The 19504-nt window shown below is 40.4% G+C and overlaps 2 protein-coding genes across 10 annotated transcripts in view; one reads left to right on the top strand and one right to left on the bottom strand.

The window, feature by feature from the left end:
- The window catches only part of Impg1 (interphotoreceptor matrix proteoglycan 1), a 109721-nt gene extending 100255 nt beyond the window's left edge, over nt 1-9466 (top strand). The window contains 3 exon segments of the mRNA XM_010617915.2: nt 3662-3857; nt 7697-7766; nt 9315-9466. Of these exon segments, the coding sequence (XP_010616217.2) occupies nt 3662-3857; nt 7697-7766; nt 9315-9392 (344 nt within the window). The 3' untranslated portion in view covers nt 9393-9466.
- Nucleotides 9467-15339: 5873 nt separating this feature from the next.
- Nucleotides 15340-19504, bottom strand: part of Myo6 (myosin VI) — a 139270-nt gene continuing 135105 nt past the window's right edge. For 8 of the 9 annotated variants that reach the window (XM_010617825.3, XM_033756854.1, XM_010617829.3 and 5 more), the window contains 3 exons: nt 19349-19375; nt 16614-16832; nt 15340-16091 (listed from right to left, as the gene is read on the bottom strand). In XM_010617825.3, the coding sequence (XP_010616127.1) occupies nt 15892-16091; nt 16614-16832; nt 19349-19375 (446 nt within the window). In that variant the 3' untranslated portion in view covers nt 15340-15891. The remainder of the gene's footprint in view (nt 16092-16613; nt 16833-19348; nt 19376-19504) is intronic. The other variant, XM_010617827.3, reaches the window with a different exon arrangement.

Raw genomic sequence — 19504 nt, 5'->3', positions numbered from 1 at the left:
GCCCTGAGTGTAAAGTGGCTGACAGTCATTTACTAAACCAGGCCTTGGACATGAAATCACCTGGGTTGTCAGTGTAAACAAGCTATTCCTCAACAGTGGCACAGCCAGTATTGGGAACCAGAACCCAGGGCAAGGCAGTTCACAGCATCCATCCCCAAAGCTGCAGAGAAACCCAACTTCACAAAACCACTGTACCTTATGAGATGTCCCAAAACAGATTGTCGAGAACCTCCTCTTGCCCAACCTTTGGGCTGGTCACAACGATCTCCCTCACTTTGGTGTTCACCTCAAGGGAACTGTGAACAGAGGTGCCCTTTGGATTCTCCCCCACCCACACATTCAGTTTCCAGGTCTGTAAATTTGGCCAAGTGGCTGCTGTAAGAATCACAATAGGGTATAAGAGACGGGAGTTTGTTAATGACCCTCAGAAGTGTAAAAGTAAAAGGAGAAGAGGGTGGGACGGCTTAGGAGGAGGGAGGGACTAAGGAAAGATTAACCTATTATATTCATGTCACACAACATATGTTTCTTTATTTTCTTATTTCTTTTTATTTTATTTTATTTTGAGAGGAGGGGGGGTCTCACTGTGTTGCAGAGTAATCTCATGCACAAGCCATCTTCCAGAGCACCAGGGATGACACGAGCATGTCTCTGAACCCTTATTTTTATTGAGTGACACATAATAATTGCACATATTTATGAAGTTATAATATGATGTTGGAATACATGCATCCATTGTGTAGCGATCAAATTGGGTTAATGAATGTGTCCACTGCAGTAAACATCATCTCTCTGTGAATGAGAACGTTCAAAACTCTTAAGAGCTATTTTTAAATACACACTGCATTGTTGCTAACTATAGTCATCCTACTGTGCAACAGGACGCAGAGAACTTGCCCCACCCCACCTGTAACTCTGCACCTACGAGCTGGCCTCTCCCCATCCTGCCCTCCCTCCCTCTCTGCAGAAGGTGGAGCCACATTTTACTCTCAACATCAACGAGATCTTTGTTTTTATTCCGAGTATGAGTGACATCATGCAGTGCCTGTCTTCTTTGCCTGATTTATGTCACTTGCTAAAATGTCCTCGAGGCTCATCCATGCTCCTGCCAATGACAGGATTTCACCATTTTATGGCTGAATATTCTTCCATTTTGTCTACATGCACCACCATTTCCTTACCCGTTCATCCGGTGGTGGACATTTAGGTTGATAACATATCCTGGCTATTGTGAATAGTGCTACAGTGAACATAATCATGCAAATCTTTCTTCAATATCCTGATTCCGTTTCCCTTGGATATATACCTGGATATATACCCAGTAGTGGGATTGCTGGATTGCCTGGTAGTCCTACTTTTAAATTTTTGATAGACCTCTATACTGTTTTCCATAATAACTGTACTAATTTACATTCTCACCAACCATCACAAAGCATTTTTCAGAATTTATTTAGCTACTCACCCTCTCTTTAGTATAAAAGTTACTAAATCCTGCTGAATGAAGAGTTTTGCAAATGTTCCCACTTGGGAAATATTGGGCCAGACGATCTTTGAAGTCGTCCTAATTCTAAAAATCCTAAATCCTGTTTATCCTCCAAAGAACAATTCTGATCATATTTTTTCCTTGCTCACAAATCCTTTGTGGTTCTCGCCTGTTTGTAAAAGTCCAAATTTCTAAAGAGCATTAGAGGTGGCAATCAGGAAGGACCAAAAAAAAAGTTCAAATTCCTTATTGTAAGGCATTCCAGAATCGGCCTGTGGTGGATTAACCAATGACCAACTTGGAACCCCCAGCTGAACTGAGTGAGCGTGGTTCTGGGAGTGGAGGACCACATGAGGGTTGTTGCCAATGGCATAAAAAGAGAACTGGAGAGGAAGATTATACACTGTTCATTTTCTTGGAGAAGCTTGCCAGGGCTGGTTTTCCCAACGCGAACTTGGCGGTTATCATCAGAGGAGCTTGGGCTCAGGGCCTCACTGTCACCAAGGGTGGCTGCTGTTCTCATCAGGGGAGCTCTAGTCTTTGCCTCGAGCATCACTTCCTCACTGCACTGCAGATCCTTCAGCCTGGTGGCACAGATCCTTCACCGTGCTGGTACAGACTTTCGAGCTTCCACCACTGGCCTTTGGGCCTTTCCAGTGCAGGTTCTCAATACAGACTTGCATGAGATATTGCTGTGGACTCTAGGCCTCTGGCTGGACTCGTGGAGGACACTGCCTTGGGATCTAGACCTTCATCTGGACCTGTGTGGGACACTGCTGTGGAATCCAGGCCTCTAGTGCTCGGACAGATCTCTTGCACTCCTGTGTACTTGACTTTTTGGGTGAATATTATAAAATAATCCTGTAAATTATGTGTCCTATAGTAAATCTGTTCCCTTGCAAACTCGGACTACAGCATAGCCCTAACAAACCTTTCTGGTCTCAGTTCCTTTCTTTCCCATTCACAGGTTTCTGTCCACACTACCACCTTCAGTGGAAATACCTCTCCCAGTCTTTGTGTATACAAACACAACCCAGTTCACATACTGTGTTCAAAGCCACCACCTCCAGGATGAACACTCCTCTATATTCAGAGCTCTCAGACTAGACTAAGTCTTGGAATCCTTGTGAAGAATTAACCCTATCCATGACCTACCTTCCCTAGAATTCTTTGTTTGGTACTGGGGATCGAACTCGGGTCCTTGTGCTTGCAAGGCAGGTGGCGGAACCACTGAGCTAAATCCCCAGCCTTCCCTAGAATTCTTAAATAGACAAGTTTTACTTGCACATAACACATGTTTATTAAAAGAATTGTGTGAAGGCCAAATGGTTGATGTGATGAAACTAGAAACAGAAAGCAGAAAGAGCAGTGACTGCAGGACCCACTGCAGTTCTGCCATCCACACTAGTGTTGCAGGATATCGAGACCGGAAAGAATGATGGGTGATACAGGAGGATTTCCAGCTTTTAGGTGTACACGGACTCCGTGGACTAATGTCCAAAGTCTGAGCCGAGCACAAAGGAAAGGCTCCAGTTTTATACGTTTGGTTGGTGGGAAACTGGAGGGGGAGGGGGAGGTTACAGGGGTGAGACAAAACAATCACACAGTGACAGCCTTGCAACAGCCTTGACAGAAGACACGACCTTGTGACTCTTGTGAGAAAAGTGTCATAAACTGCTTACAGGACATAGTTGCCAATTTTTATCTGTACCAGAACAAGGAGTTACAGGTACAAGGGATGGAGGGTGGCCAGGAAGAGGGGAATTGTCCAAGGCTGAGAAAAAAGTTTGAGTCCTGCTTTACTGGGAGGCTTGGCCCGTCTGTTTCTCTGCTGAGAGATCTGTGACCTCAGTGCTATAAAAACAAGGGAGGTGGAAGGAGCCACTGGCCTCTGGGAGCTGAATATTCTGACATGTCTTGATTTATCTGCCTTCCAAAGCAATCTATTTTAACAAGGTTTCTAGATGATACTGATGTGCCCTAAAGTCTGTACATATTATCACCTCCATAATTTCATATTTCAAAGATAAAAGCATGATTGCTTCTCTTCTCACCCGCTCCTCTTGTCACCACTGTATGACCCACTCCAAAGTGGGTGATGGCAAATACCTTCAGTCTCTTGCCTTTAACTGCTATCAGCCACCCAGACGTCCCTCAAACTCTGCCTGTCTCTTACAGGTGACCCCACAGATCTCTGTGGATCCCTGGCTTGTGGTGAATTTGCCCAGTGCATGAAGAATGAGGAGACTGAGGATGCTGAATGTCGCTGCAGGCCCAGGTTCCAACACCCAGGTAGTGTGCAGGGCCGGGACTCAAGCCTCTGTGCCCCTGGAGAGGGGTGCGGGGCTGTCCAGGGAAAAAGAGCTCCATGCAGGTAGGTCAAGGCACTGATGTCACTATGTGCCACTTCCGAGAACCCTAGCATGACAACAAATCCCTGTAATCAGGATTGCAGCTGCCCTGAGCACCACTGCCGGCTGCAGGGGAGATGTGAAGATCTGAGCCTCTCTGCAGGGCGGTGGGGGTGGGGGGCAGCGTGCAGGAGAGGCAGCACCCGGCCCAGCTGCCATATGGAGCACTGATCCAGACTCAGTGCAGGACTTCCCCATGTGACACTGCAGGCAGAATGTGTGGCTCACGACCCTCCATTGGTGCACGTGTGCTACAATGCAGGGAGTTTTTCCTCTGCAAGCACGACAGTTTTCATCATAAGAAAGCTAAAAAACATACAGAAAACTGAAAGAAGACAAATGTCCTGCTATCTTTTGATGTCCATATTTATATCATTGGAATCAGACTGACTTCTGTTTTGTAATCAGCTTTTTTAACCTAGAATGTTTCCTCTGGTTATTCAATATTTTCTATTTTAATCCTTATAGTATTATAGTAGTTTTTTTTTTTCTTTTTCTTTTCCAGTCCTGTTATTGAACCCAGGGCCTTCACACTAAGCTACACCCCAACCCTTTTCATTTTTTTTTTTCTTTTCCTTTCTAATTTCTTTGAGACAGGATGTAAGGCTCCCAGAATGCTGGGATTACAGGCAGGGGTTACCAAACCTGGCTTAGGAGTCAGCTCTCTAGAAGTCTTTTGATGTGTTTAGTCAGACGTTCATTCGCAGACAGAAGGGGTAACAGAAGCTTTCTGGAAGGAGGAGAAGAGAAAGAGGTGGAACGTAAGCACCTTTCTATGCACAAACCAGACCTCAGAGAGTAGCAGGTGGCCTTAGGACAAGCAGGCAACACAGTAACACCACTTCTCATGTCCCATGAGGGAAACAAGGGCTGCACGTGGACCAGCTCTGCCCTCAGAGGGCTGCTCCAGCGAGAACGCCACCCACCTTTCCCATTGGCCACCTCCCGCCAGCATCTGGGTGCTGCTCGGGGCTCAGACTGGCCTGCTCCGCTTCCCTCCTGCTCACTCCACAGGCTCTAATTTCCTACCCCACGAACTCAAACCAAGTCACAAAAACTAAAGTGATTTAGCCTCTTCTTGACTAACCACATCCTGTTCATCTGAAGTCTTCCAACTTTAAAAACAAGCACCTGACCATGGTTAGGAAGCAATATTCTGAAGACAGAATGTCAGCCTAGCAATTTAATAGCCAACTGCCCTCGGACAAGTTAACTTCTCTAAATCACAATTTCCTCATTTTGTAGCTGAGATTAATAACCCCCATCTGCTGGATTACCCCAACAGGTATATGAAGTACAGTGATGCGGAATTTCTCTTTAAGACAGCAAAACATATATAAAGTAGTACTTAGAACTAAGACACTGAAAGAGGCACAGAGGCTAAGACACGGAGCCAGACCATAGGTAAAGAGAATAAATACAAGCTGCAAAAATACCCTTCCACACTGTTGAGGGTCCCTCCTACGTCCTGTGACCTGCTCCCACTCACTTTAGTTCCTCACAAGATGCCATCATTTATGTGACTCTGACGATGACATGAGCAACAGCTGAGAAAGCGTAATCAATCTTGGAAGAGGCATTGGTTAAAACTAGAGACTTTAAAGTTAGACACAAGTTTACTTCGAGCTCTGGCCTGAGTTAAGTGCAACATTAAGCTACACATTTTTTTCTCTTTAAACTTCAAACTTCTTGTCTATATAACCGGGTAATAGGAATAAATTCATGGGTCTAGGTAAGGAATAAATTAGATGTCCCTCAGTATAAAGTACTTAGCCACTAGTGTTATTCAGGCTGATTCCACCAACAAAGACCAGCCCCGAAGATAACACTGAGATTTCCCTAGCCAGGCACAGCAGTGCACACCTGTAATCCCAGCTGGAGGATCCCAAATTCCAGCCCGGCTTCGGCAATTTAGTGACTTAGCAAGATTTTGGGTCAAGAAAACAAACAAACAAAAAAATTAGATTCTCTAGCTGGTACTTTAAACTCAGAAACAAATGTCAGAACATCATGTAACTATGAAGACAGCATTCTCTAAAGAACTGTAAACTTCCCTTTATGTTTATGGTTGTACATGGAATGAAGAGACAGGAGAAGGATATTGAGCACAAGTACTTACTGAGAAGTCAAGAGCAATTTCAGTTGGTTCAGTTGTCATTCTACTGCAAAGTCAAGGTCATTTGTTGTATTGTCACTATGGTTTTCCTTCTAGACTTTTCCTTCATTCAGGATTCATGACTAGACTTCACACTCTTGTTTTCCTCAACTGCGGATGTTCTATACATTACCAGTAGATTGGTGTACTAGGAATTCACTTGCAAAATTCTCCCGAGGATAAACAAAATTCATTTTCAAAGGTCTTTTTTTTTGCTTAATGAGTTTGACTTTCATAAATCACAATTATCATTACACATATATATAAAAGGCAAATCTAGATCTAGCAGAGTAAATTATGACTTTTCCTCTTCAAATCTAAAAATTTTCACTTTTGTCTTTTAATAGCCTCATCTGATCTGTGGCACTATTTATAATAATGAAACTTGTTTCCAATATAGGGACCAACTTAAGTAAATGATAGTAGAAAGTGATATTTATGAGGTTTCAGTATCATGGAAGCATTAAACTACAGGGCAGTCACATGATTACCCACATGGTAGAACTAAGGTGGTGCGGGGGGAGGTGGAAGTGTACTGCTCCTTCTAGACAGTTGCTCCTAACTTCCTTTGGTGAGCTTGATCCACTTGACAGTGGGGAGGTTGGGGAATGGGGAAGAAATAATAGAGCTCAGGAGAAGAACTGAATCCCAGGTTTAAAACTTCATCTAATAATAATGTGAGCACTTTAGGCAAGTTGGTTCCCTCAGAATATATGGTGAGGTGTGCTTCTCCTGGTCACCTGGTCCTTTGGAAAGTTTCTAGTGCTGCCTTCCCCTCATATGCAATCTCTTGGTTCTGATACCAGACATCTACCAGTCCCCTAGTATTGATAAAGCTTTCATATCTCTCAACCAGGGCAAATAGGAACCAAAAGTTCTGCCTCTGAGGTTGAAAGGGGGGATGAGAAACTTCTTACACAACCCCCTTCTGGGACATTCCCAATCCCCATCCCAGTCTTCTTTCCACAAAGCAGTGGGCCTGGGATAAAGTTTCCCCTCCTTCACCCTTTCCCTGAAATTGCACTGGTCAGAATGTTGTGAGAAATAAAACAGTCTACCCAAGTAAGGGAATATATATAGGACAGTATCTCCAAACACTATCCCTATTATGTAATGAGGAAAATCACAAAATGTAAAATATATATGCACCATCACAGAAACTATGTAATACATTCATATGAAATTATATACATCAAACTTTAAAATAAGCTTCATTTTTTAATTTTGTGAACAAAATGCTATTGTTTTTCAGCAACTAAATTCAAAAGTTGATTTGAAAAACAGCTCCACGCAATAAAAGATGAATTTGCCCTCTCATCTTTGTGATCAGTTTCCTTCCATCTTTCTGAGACCACTGCCCAAGAAACCTTAGTCAACGAAAAGGAAAGAAAGCAAAAGTTTGAGATTAGAAAGCATATTCCTCACAACTCTAATGAAAGACACATGCAAAACTATGCTATCCATTTTCATTTATCACTATTTTTAAAATAAAATAGTAGAAAGTTGTGGTCTCTATTAACCCCCAGATGTCAGGCATTTCTCAACAGTATGTAAGAAGAGTTTTTATCTCTCAAGTCAATCTGCCTCTGAGGATTCATGTTGTTGATAAGCCCAGGAAATAGGATGTCAAGTTTTTTTCTTTCATAGGTCAACAGATCACTCTAAAACACAAGTACGTGAAACACATGATAAAAACTTCCAAAATCTGCAAACTAAGGTAAAACTCTACCTTCCTTTCTTTTATGAGCTCATTTTAATTTTTTATTTTTAGACAGTATTTCCCTACCTGCTGTGTAGCCCAGGCTGATCTCAAACCGGTGAACCTCCTGCCTCAGCTCTCACCTGATGGGATTGGAGGCAAGTGCCACCACTCCCCTAATTTCTACATTGTGGCTGTAGTTACTGAATTTGAATTTTGAAGTAAATTAAAAACGTTTCTGTACTTGACTGTTTTAATAATAAATCACTTTGATTTGGTAGACTTTTAAACTTTAATGTTAAGAGGAAACAGTTTTTTCTTCATGCAAGAGACAGAAGACTGTCATTAACTGAAATGAGTACATAAAATAACAGAAACAATTCAAGTGTAACATTCCCAGACTTTTCTTATAAAAAAACACATGAGGGTAATCAAGTGTGTTTCAACAAAGCTGAAATTTTCAGTAATATTCTTATAGCACTGAATAATCTCACAGGAGCTAATGAATTTCTTAATATCAAAAAATAATCAGCAAACACAAAAACATGTTGGAAAAAACTATAAGAAATACGCTTTGTGAACAATGAGGAACTCCAAAAGTTCCCAAACTACAGGTAATGTTTTTGTACTCTAGGTGTCTTTTATACTTCAGTTCGTCAATTTGTTTCACCAAAATAATTTCATCTTACAAAGGGAAATAACTTTTATACTGCCAAGTTATACATAGCCTACGTAGAGCTTTAAGGTTCATAAAACAATGTTCAGGAAAAATGCTAGATATTTTTAACCTACAATTACCTATATTCAAAACTGACACTAGTCTCTGATGCTAACAAGGTCTACTCTACCCAAGATCTGCAGTGCTGGACAAAACACAACCTCAGAGCCTGCACCTGAGAAAGCTGCCAGGATTCGGCAACCAAGCACACAAATGTGACCATAACTGCATGGACCCAATTGCACACTGGAATACCGCACACTTTTTAACTTCTTGGAGCTAAGAAATTTGAAAAACATAAAAAGTTTAGACTAGGTCTATATAATGATGATAGGACACAAGAATCTGATACTGACAACAAATTCAGGATGATGTAGACACCAAACACATCTTGAATTATCACATAGAGTTAAAGACCACATTTCAAATAAAGAAGGCAAGCTGAAGGCAGTAATGACAAAGGTAAAGTGACAATGCTGCTTATCCAAGCTGACTGCTTTGCTGAGTGAGAGTCAAAAGACACATTTGTGTTCCTTGAGGAAGGGTAATCATGAATGATACTGCTACAGCTGGAAGGGAACATGTGGGTTTCATGGATAGACTATTTGCCATCCCTGCTCCAAGAGATGATCAGTCCAAAAATCTAAGTAAGTGTAAGAAAAGATAGGATATATTCCTGTTGAACATCTGCTCCTAGAAGAACATTTGGAGGCCAGCTCCAGTCTTTCAAGAAAGATCTGCTGCATGACAAGTACACCCTCACACTCACCAGAGAGGCAAGGGTAGAATAAACCATGATTTGATTGTGGGTGGCCTTTCTTAAATTCTTACAATTATTTCTCTTCTAGATAGCCAAGAAAAGAAATTCTGAATTACTGACTGCAGGATTTGAAGAATTAAACCATCAAAATTGGGAAGGAAATTAACCACCAGAAATGTACAAATTACCACTTACGCTATCTCAAGACAGATGATTTGCTTTCCCAAGGAAAACTGTATCCAGTCTGTCAACACTTTGGAAAGAGGCATATTCACCAGTCACAGGAATATCTGGGCAGATGATCAACCCAGAACCAGCACACACCAGCTATTGAGTATGCAACTCATGTACCTGACAACTAGTATTATTTAAAAAAAAAAAGAAAACTTACCAAAACCCAGAATACAATCAGTGAAACATGTTTCAATTATTGTTGTATGATAATTAAGGTGATAGTAAACCAAGCTTTCTTCTAGATGCCTTTAAAATATTATTCAAAGATGTAATTCACTGCTTTGGGAAAGGAGCAATATATCAGAAAGCAAGCTCTTAATAGAACGTACATTTAGCACATGACTGTGACCAGTTGAGGGGTACATGCCTATAATCCCAGCACTCTGGGAGGGCAAGACAGGAGGATTGTTGTTCAAGCCTAATCTGAGCTACTTAGGGAAGACACAGTCTCAAAACAAAAAAAGTTAAAAGCTGGATACATATTGAAGATATACTCCTAAGTGAAATAAATAAGGCACACATGTGTAAATACTGAATAGTTTCTCTGGTGTGAATAATCTGCAATAATACAGAAGATCCTAATAAGATTAGTGACATTGAGAAATGGGAAGAAAGGAGCTAAAGGTGTAGGGAAGGTGAGACGGGTAGGGGAAGGGTAATAAGGGAAAAGAAAAAAATGTGAGATATGAAAAGATGGAAATAAAGTGGTTGTAGATGGGGAGGGGAGGAGGGGGTGAAGGGAGGGCAGAGAAAGGGAGAAAAAATGAGAACCAGGACTTGTCATGTAGAGGTACAAGATCCCAACAATGAATGTAACTGTAATGTATCCCTAAAATGTACCAATAAACTCAATTAAAGCTGAAAAATAAATAAAAATAAATAAAATACTGCTCCCTAAAAAGAAAAAAAGCTGGGGATACAGCTCAGTGTGAAGGCTCTGGGTTCAATCCCCAGTATCACACAAACAGTAGATAGATACATAGATGATACAGATACAGATGATCACTTGTACAAAGAGACACAGGTCTCTGAATGCACGAGTATGTGGTAATACAGAAGCACAATGAGTGTATACATGCACCACACACAACGTCTGACACAGCTCTGTCAGTCATTTTCAGCACTCTGGTTTTGTATGAGTAATGACTGCTTTCAGATTATTTTATTGTCAATGAGTTCTAAATTCTTTGTAAAAGGAATTAAAGTTCAAATATACACAACACTTTTAACAAACACTGTTGGCAAGTAGTGGAGAGGTGGTTTTACTCTATCACATGATTAATTCCTATCTTCATCAGATGAACAATGCTTCTGAAAATAAGTTAAATGAATACTTCCTCACACTAACTCTGTTGTGTGTACCTAGATTGGCTTCAACAGATCTTCAACCTGTTATTAATGTGCTAGTCAATGAACAATTACGGCCTCCACAGCTCTTTCAAATATCTCATCATCAAATATTTGCTGCAAAATCTTTTCATAGATTTCTAATAAAATGAATCTATGCTTTTAATAGCTTTTCTGGATTTGCTTTACAGATTTGACAAGTAATTTTAAGCAAAATATTTTAATGCTGCCAGAATATAGCGGCAAATAGTAAACACTGAGAGGAATATTTAACAGCAGCTACCCAAATAAAAATAAAATGCTTCCTAACAGTGGAAACAATCTCTGGTGAAGCATCCCTCCATGGACTGAGGATACATGCAATGAACACACATTCTTGTAGGTCTTGTGCATGCGCAGCTTTCATCCTTAATTACCACCCAGTCCTCCCCAAAGTGAAGATCTACAATGTGGAATAAGGGCTTCAAGTCGGAGTACAGTGACAAGGTGTCGCAAGGGATTTAGCTCAGTGGTGCCGCCCACCGCCACCTACATCATGCGTGCAACGGCCTGAGTTGGATCCCAGGCACCAAAAAAGAAAGAAAGAAAAAGCAAACTTGTTAGAAGCGTAACAGGCTAGGAAAATACTGCACCCAGGAAAAAGTTGTCTGCCACTCCCCCCAACAGGCTCCACGCCCTACTTTCAGTGCTGGTCTACCAAGTGCAGGGAATATGGATTTGATGGAGAAAGAAAACTTGGTAAACACGATATTCTCTCTGGAATATCACTTCAGTCTTTGATGGAGTGCCTCTTCCCCTCTGGCCCAATCCCAAAAGATCAACAGGCTGAGCAGGCCAGGGGTTTAAATTCTATTTAAAGCCTTTGAAAGGACTCCCTTTGGGACCGCAGATTTTACATCCTATTTTCCAACAAATGTAACATTCATAACTTTGCAAGACGGAGAGAGGGACTGGGGAGGGAAGGAAAGGTTGGAAAGAGGGAGACCAAACTTGGTCAAAATAATATATATACATATAAATATATATATACACATATAAATAAATATATATACGCGCTCCCAAATTAATGCAATTATTATGTATCACAAATATATACCCATATAAAATTTTAAACACAAAAAATAAAAGCACAAGATCACAAGATACAACAGAAAATTCTACATAAGAATTTATTTGTACTTCTAGTAGTACATTGGTATGAAGCAAATTATTAGATATACATTGTAATGAAATGAGAAAAAATTAACAGTTGCAAACAAATTTCAGACGTGAAAAGTGGCCAATTAATAAGCCTACTTGTGGTCTGAAGGGGACATTCTACATTGGTACAAATTAAGAGATTCTTCATTTGAATGCGCTTTCATTTTTCTCCTAAAAAAACTCCTGAGACAATCAAACTCATTTCAGTGTTACGTCTCTGGGGAAAGAACTCTCTGATCGGAACGCAACGGAACTGTGCTCAGGATGTGGTCCTGTCACAACCGAGGGCTCTCTCTCAAGTGTCTGTGCTTTGACCACCATGAGCCCTCCTTACAGGGCACCTGTTCCCCCTACCTGTCCTTATTCTATCAGGTCCCCTCAGTCCTTCCCTCACCCTGGTAAGTGCATCTTCTGGGGGAAATTAAAACGCAATACTTGCTGTTATGGTCATGATAAGCAGGGAAAGAGAACCTACGCCCGCACCCCAACGAGGTGAAGCACAGAGAAGCACATCCTCTGGAAATCCTCAGGGGGCTGCTATACAATGCTGACTTGTCCGGATTCTTTTTACTATACAAGAGTGGCACAAAGGCCTTTCTTTCTTTTTCATAGAACTAATTTCTTTACCTCCAAGGATTTCTTTCCATGTAAAGAAGTAGGTCTGATGGGTAGGGGAAGAGTAAAAAGGGAAAAGAAAAAAATGTGAGAGAATGAAAAGATGAAAACAAAGTGTTTGTAGATGGGGAGGGGAGGAGGGGGTGAAGGGAGGGCAGAGGTAAGGGGAAAAATGAGAACCAAGACCTGTCATGTAGAGGTGCAGGATCCCAACAATGAATGTAACTGTACTGTATCCCTAAAATGTACCAATAAACTCAATTAAAGCTGAAAAAAAAAAGTAGGTCTGTCACTCATACTGAATTAATTGATATTCAGCAAATATTCTGCTGATCCAAGCACCCTTCCCCTATTTAAGGTAAAGAAACCAGATATCTACATATGTGGATCCCCTGAGAACCACAGCAGTAACCTGTGAGTGGAAATATCTTTTGAAAATATCAAATTAGGGCCTGGGGATATGGCTAATGGCTACTTGCCTAGTGTATGCTAGGCCCTGGCTTTGATCCCTAGCAAAACACACACACACACACACACGTGTGCATACAAATACATGCACATGTGTGCACAAACACGTACACTAAAGCTCTGCAAATAATACTCATTATTATTATTCTTGCCTGAGGGCGTCTACTATCTGAACTTTCACTAACACCATCCATTCTCTCCTTAGTATCTTCTCTCGGTTGCTTGTAAAACAGAAGTCACTACAGGTACTAGAAAAAGAATAACCTAAAGAAGTCAAGACAGAGGCCGAAAAAGAGCAATAATAGAATGTCTTTTGTGTCAGCCTCTGTTCCTACCTTCTTCATTTAATCTTCTGAGAATGGGACATCTCCCCAACTGTGAAACTAAGAAAGCTGTGTTCTTAAGCACACGCAGACTGAAGAAATTTTTTATTCCAGTGAGAACTCCTATTACACACACATACATCAGATAAGCCGATGGAATTCGGGGTTACATTATAATTGAACTGCATGTGAAAACATTCTGCACCTCCCTTTCATATTTTGTGCACGTCTACTTTTTTATCCATCCCAAAGAGCACGGGAGGAACTAGTACTGACTATGTTCAGACTGATGAGACCAGCATTACAAGATTAGTTCTTTGTATGCAGGACACGGGTTTAAACTTTGAAGTTTTAATTAAAATGACTGATTGGAATATGAGCTAATTAACTTGATTCTTGCAGATTTCACTTGGCATTTGTAGGTTTGCTTGTGAACATGACCACCATTTCTGCTCTTTCCCCTACAAGGCTGGAGGGTCCTAAGTTTCCCCAGCAAAGCATCTTCAGCGAGGGCTCATCCACTGTATGTAGGTTACCCTGAATCTACTGAATCAGGGCAGTTCTCCTGCGTGGCAAAGTCAACTTGAGACTATTTTCAGTAGACAGCTTCTAGGTCAGCTGGGTGACATAATTAGAAACAAAAGAGCTTAAGATTAAATATAATTTTATTAACTACTGGTCAAAAACTAAAAAGACTTATAACAATCTTTTGCTGTATTTCTTAAAATACCACAAAAACATTAAGTTCTTTTGTTATATTTTAACCTTTTTGATTAATTTTTCATCTAGTGCCAATTCATGTATTTAGCATACACACAAAACAACTTCTGCAAACAGCAGACTGATCATCAAAAATCAATTTGGTTACTAGATTTTTTTTTCAAGGATTCACTTATTACTGATTAAGAAATAAAGCGTACCACTCACTACCCTACACAAATAAAAATGCCAATTAAAGGTGAAAAACAGGAGAGAGTGCACCGGTCGTTTATTTCAGTAACTACACCTTATGTCCCCAATCACCAAATACCCAAGGACGAGTAACACAGCCTCTGAAAGGTAAGGGCTTCCCGTCTTCGCTAACAACACAGGCAGGGCCACTGGACTTCCTTCACAGAGGCAGTCACTGGTACAGTACGGTAACAAGTATCTCTGTGGTCAGACATTACCAAGAGGAGCGACTTGGAAAACAGTGTCTGTGGCTTCCAAACATTAATCTAGTCAGCTGGAAAATATTCCCCTAACCGGGGTGTCTTTCTAGGAAAAAAAAATCACTGAAACTTCATTTCAAAGGTTAGGGTATTTAAAAATCAGGAAAAAAGTGCAGAGAATAATTTTATTCTCTAGTTTTATTCTAAAATACAAACAAGACTCTTTAGGATTAGGTCAACATAACTCCCTGATGGATTTTTGTCTCTAAATTCCTAAAAGTCATAAATACTAGGCTTGAAACTGCTGACATTTGGTCAAGACTAACAACACACAAAGAAAACTTTTTTTTTAAATTATCTGTTACATGAAACAAGCAATTACTAAGTACAAGGGCTTTTGAATTACAAAGCTTATAAAAGAGCTCTACACTTGCCAAAATCTCAAAAAGGCCAAAAAAACGACACTAGGAATTAAAAAGATATTTGAAACAAACACCAGCTTCAAACATACCAGACTCTCATACAAAAAACGCAATTGAGATGAAGCTGAGAGTATCTGAATTCAGTCCAGTTAAGCCAAGTGCCACCTAAGCTGTCTCCCTTTCTAAATGAGAGAACACTTAGCCCAAAACTTGTGAATGTCTAACCAATCTGAATTTCCTTTAATTGTTCACGAAATATCAAAAGAATATTCTGACGGCAGCACAGTTTGACAGAAAAGAAAACCAAATCAGTACTGAGCACTGTGAGTACTCCCTTTATCACAGAACATAACTAAATAAATTAAGGCTCTTTCCAGAATTCTAGCTGTTAGTAAGAACTGCTTCACCCAAAGTAAGACACATGGCGGGGGGGATAAGAATTTCCATTGTTGGAGGCAGTATCTGTGAATTTCTGAAAAAGAGAAAATTCACTGCTTTTAAGATGCTTTTCAAACATCAGTGCTGTAATCACTTTAAGTGCCTTAATTCTTAGAAGGAATTTAATGTTTCATCACTCCAGATGTAAGGTACTATGTCTTCTGAAATATCTGTAAAGCCCTCTTTTCCTTGAGAACAATCGAGGAGGACTTAAGATCTGCCGACAGAGAGTGAGAGGCGTGGAATCTGCCCCAGCCTGACAAGCTTTAGAGAGAGGAGGGGACGAAGAGCGATAACTGGATAAAGGAAACAACTGTCAGGCCCCAAATTCACTCCCATAACCTTAACTAGCCTTAAGCGAATTAACGAAAGCCATGATTAGTACAAGCCGTTCACCTTGCCTAAGCTACTCTAACACCAGCACGGGCGGTCGCGCTCCGGGCCTGCGCACGGCCTCCCTCCCAGCGCTACTTCAGCAGGTTCTGCAGCATGGCTGTGGCGTAGGTGGGCCGCGCCTGTCTGCTCTCGATGGCGCGCTGAAGGTACTGGATGCCTCCGCAGCGCTCCCAGATCTCCTCGAACTGTCTCGGCAGAATCTCAGCGCCGCGCTTCCGAGTGAGGCCCGTCTCCTCGAGGTTCAGCTCACACATCTCCATGTCATCCTTACCTGCACGCCGGAGACATCGAAAAGTTACCTTCTCTCTTTTCAGGGCTTTCATGAGCTTTCTTCCAGAAATACCTGAAATTCCCATCAATGCTCACAAATCTGAGAGCTTTCTAAGACTTTGTTTTCTCTAGGATGGAAATGTGCTTAATAAACTCACCAGCAAACAAATCTGCCCCCACTAAAGACCCTTTCAGAATTTATAAACACTACAGTTGATCCAAAAAGTCATCGGGTTAATAACAATGGCACACGTCCTCAAGCTGTTACAAGACAGCAGATGTAAACGAACATCAACGCAAAGTTTCTTAGGATACAGACAAGTTTCTGTGTGCTCTATAAGGTCATAATTAATCTAGGCAATTTCGCATTACAAGTCAGTTAACCCTCAATTACCTGCAAATGTAACTTAACTGAAAAGCACCATCACTCCACACTGAAATTGAGTTGATTCTACGTCAGAAAGTATCACTCGAAGTGTTTTTAACCCTTCTCTTTTCCCACATTTTCTCCTGTGATACACACCAGCCACGAGAAGGATGGGTGGCTTGTCGGGGTGGAGCTCCATCTGCCGCGCGATCCAGGGCCCATCGAAGTGGGCGTACCACCAGCCCTTCTTCTTACTCTGCGGGTCTTTGTACTGGTCTGCAGGGCGGATGAACGGGATTCGAAAGAATCGCTGCTGCCGGTTCATTTCGATCTCCTGCTGCCTGGCAGGAAGCTGAGCGGCGGGGTTCTGCTGAGCTGTTACACAGAGGGAGAAATGTTAGAGCAGCAGCTCAAGGAAGGAGAAAACAGCCTTTCCCCGCTAAAATGCACCAAGAACCACGGCCCAAGGACGGGAGTGCGGGGGGGGGGGCTAATACTAAAATGAGCGCCTATAACAATACAATTCAAAGTATGATTTCTTACATCTTTGTATTTTCCTACAGATGTTCCTTGTTATCGCGCGTGCGTGTCGTGTGCGCGCACACGCGCGCACACACCACCACCACCACCACACACCCCACCCACCCGCAGATTTTCCCCGCTAAAATGCACCAAGAACCACGGCCCAAGGACGGGAGTGCGGGGGGGGGGGCTAATACTAAAATGAGCGCCTATAACAATACAATTCAAAGTATGATTTCTTACATCTTTGTATTTTCCTACAGATGTTCCTTGTTATCGCGCGTGCGTGTCGTGTGCGCGCACACGCGCGCACACACCATCACCACCACCACGCACCCCACCATCACCAGGAGAAACAACTGTACCCCACTCCCACACAGGATTGTTACCAGTAACTGGAAATAGACTGACATGGTAGGAATGCAAACTAGTATTACTTACTAAACTTATATTTTTTCTCCAAAGATTTCAAATGAAAGTTGCAAAATAACCTTTACTGAACCATTTACAAAATAAATAGGAATTTAAAAAATCTGTTATAGTCACAATTACCACAAGTGGAAGCCATATAAAAATTTTCTCTTTTACCAACAAATCTGAGGATTTCAAGTGGCCGAGATAACACAGATGTTAATAATAGACAATTAATGACTAAATAAAATCTCTAAAAGTAAATGTAACTTTCCCTCAAATGTTTTTACTTACTTCCAAATCAGAGTTCTTTTGGGATAAGATCCATTGAGATAAGAAGAAAGGATGCAATACTCTCCTTCCCGATAGGGAAGAAAAGTCTTTCCTGCAAGTACTATACTAAGCATTCTACTCGTGGCAATGTTTTATTTTTCGCTCAATTTTCATTACTGAAAAATTGGGTTACTGTTTTATCTGCAAAAATTAACATTCCCCTGGAGCAATGATTTTACATCTTTAGCAGCATAATTTTGGTAAGCTTGTTCAATGTGCTTTATACACATAATTGTAAAAGTGTACCAATCATTTACTGCAGTTCCAAGAGTCTCAATACAGAAATCAAAGCATGTCAATAAAAAGTTATACAATAACTTTTATATAGGATACAAAAATCAAGAATAGCCACATGGCTTTTGTAGGAAAAACAAATACTGAAAGAATGAAGATTCTCTTACTCTACTTTTTACACCTAGAAAGAGCAAAAGAGTTACAGCAGTTGAACATATTTCTTTGCAAATCAGAAAAAGCAAAGGCAATCAGCAAAGCTACATATGCCTATGAAAGAACAAGAAGGCAATTTTGTTAGTGATTTTAAAAGCCCGCATCACCTTTAGCATATTAATAGAAATGTATTTATTCTTTTGTTCCTGTTCCCCTGAAACTATGTACAGCTCAGAGATTATACTTGAGGTTTTAAATATTATCTTTGCAGAAAATATTTAACATTAAAACCATCAAAGATGATTTTAAAAAATTCCCTCCATCTTAAGAATTAGAAATTAACATCCAGTTGATTGGATTTTGATTGTAGTAGTGATAGCTATTTATTAATTAACCTGTTTTAAAATTTTAAAATAAGGGTCTCCTGTTACTTGATGTATAGAATAAAATTTTAAAACCAAGCAGTCTTTAAAAGGGAGAAATAGAAACACTGAGAAAGACTTAAAAACTAGTATCTATTTGGAAAATTTCAAAACTACAGATCTTAAAAGCTTGAAGCGTATCTAAACTCTCTTTCATATCCAGTGGTATTATCTTAAAGTATAAAATTTATTTCAAACATAACCCTATAAATTGTGAGAAGTACTTTAAAAAGCAGGCCCGATCAGCTCATGTACAGTGTATGGTACTGTATCAAATCATTACCACTCAGCTGATTCCAGATGAAATATACTGAATACTAAGATGGCCAAAGCTTCTAAATTACAACAGTATATGCCTCATATGAAGCCACAAAAGTAACAAAATGATCTCATTATTAAAAGTGTGCATATTACCATACAGAACTTACATTTCTTTGGTTAGAAGTGCAGATACCATCAGTATTTGAAAATAAAGTGTTTGAAACCAGTACCTAAAAGTTAGACTTCATCCTCAGATCAGCTGCTACATTAGGATAGTCTTGCTACAATAAGAATTGTGTACACTCAGTTTAAAATGATAGTTATTTTTTAAAAGAATTTGATACAACAATTTAGATTTTGTTCTAAATACAAATTTTGGAATGATTCAAATAAAAGCATCATCTCAAGTTAAAATATATCTTCATACAGATAAACCAATTTCAATGTACAACAATTCCACTTAAAATTGCAGCAAAACAATGTCTAACAGATGTTAGTACTTTATAAAGTAACCCATTTTCCAGTTAGCTCATGAGTTACCACCCATTGACTTACGTGAATTGTTCAAAAATGGTGCAAAATCTGTGAACAAATATTTTATGTTGAAGAAAAAATGCCAAAGCTGTTTGAGCATTCTTCTATTTATAAAGCCATCCATCCAATGAGGTGGTAAGAAATAAATATCCTATTCAAAGTCAAATGTCCTACAAG

The sequence above is a fragment of the Fukomys damarensis genome, unplaced genomic scaffold, assembly GCF_012274545.1.
Source record: "Fukomys damarensis isolate Sample0158 unplaced genomic scaffold, DMR_v1.0_HiC HiC_scaffold_27, whole genome shotgun sequence".
NCBI lineage: Eukaryota > Metazoa > Chordata > Mammalia > Rodentia > Bathyergidae > Fukomys > Fukomys damarensis.
Note: the sequence above shows the minus strand (reverse complement) of the source record. Positions and strands in the feature narration are given on the sequence as shown.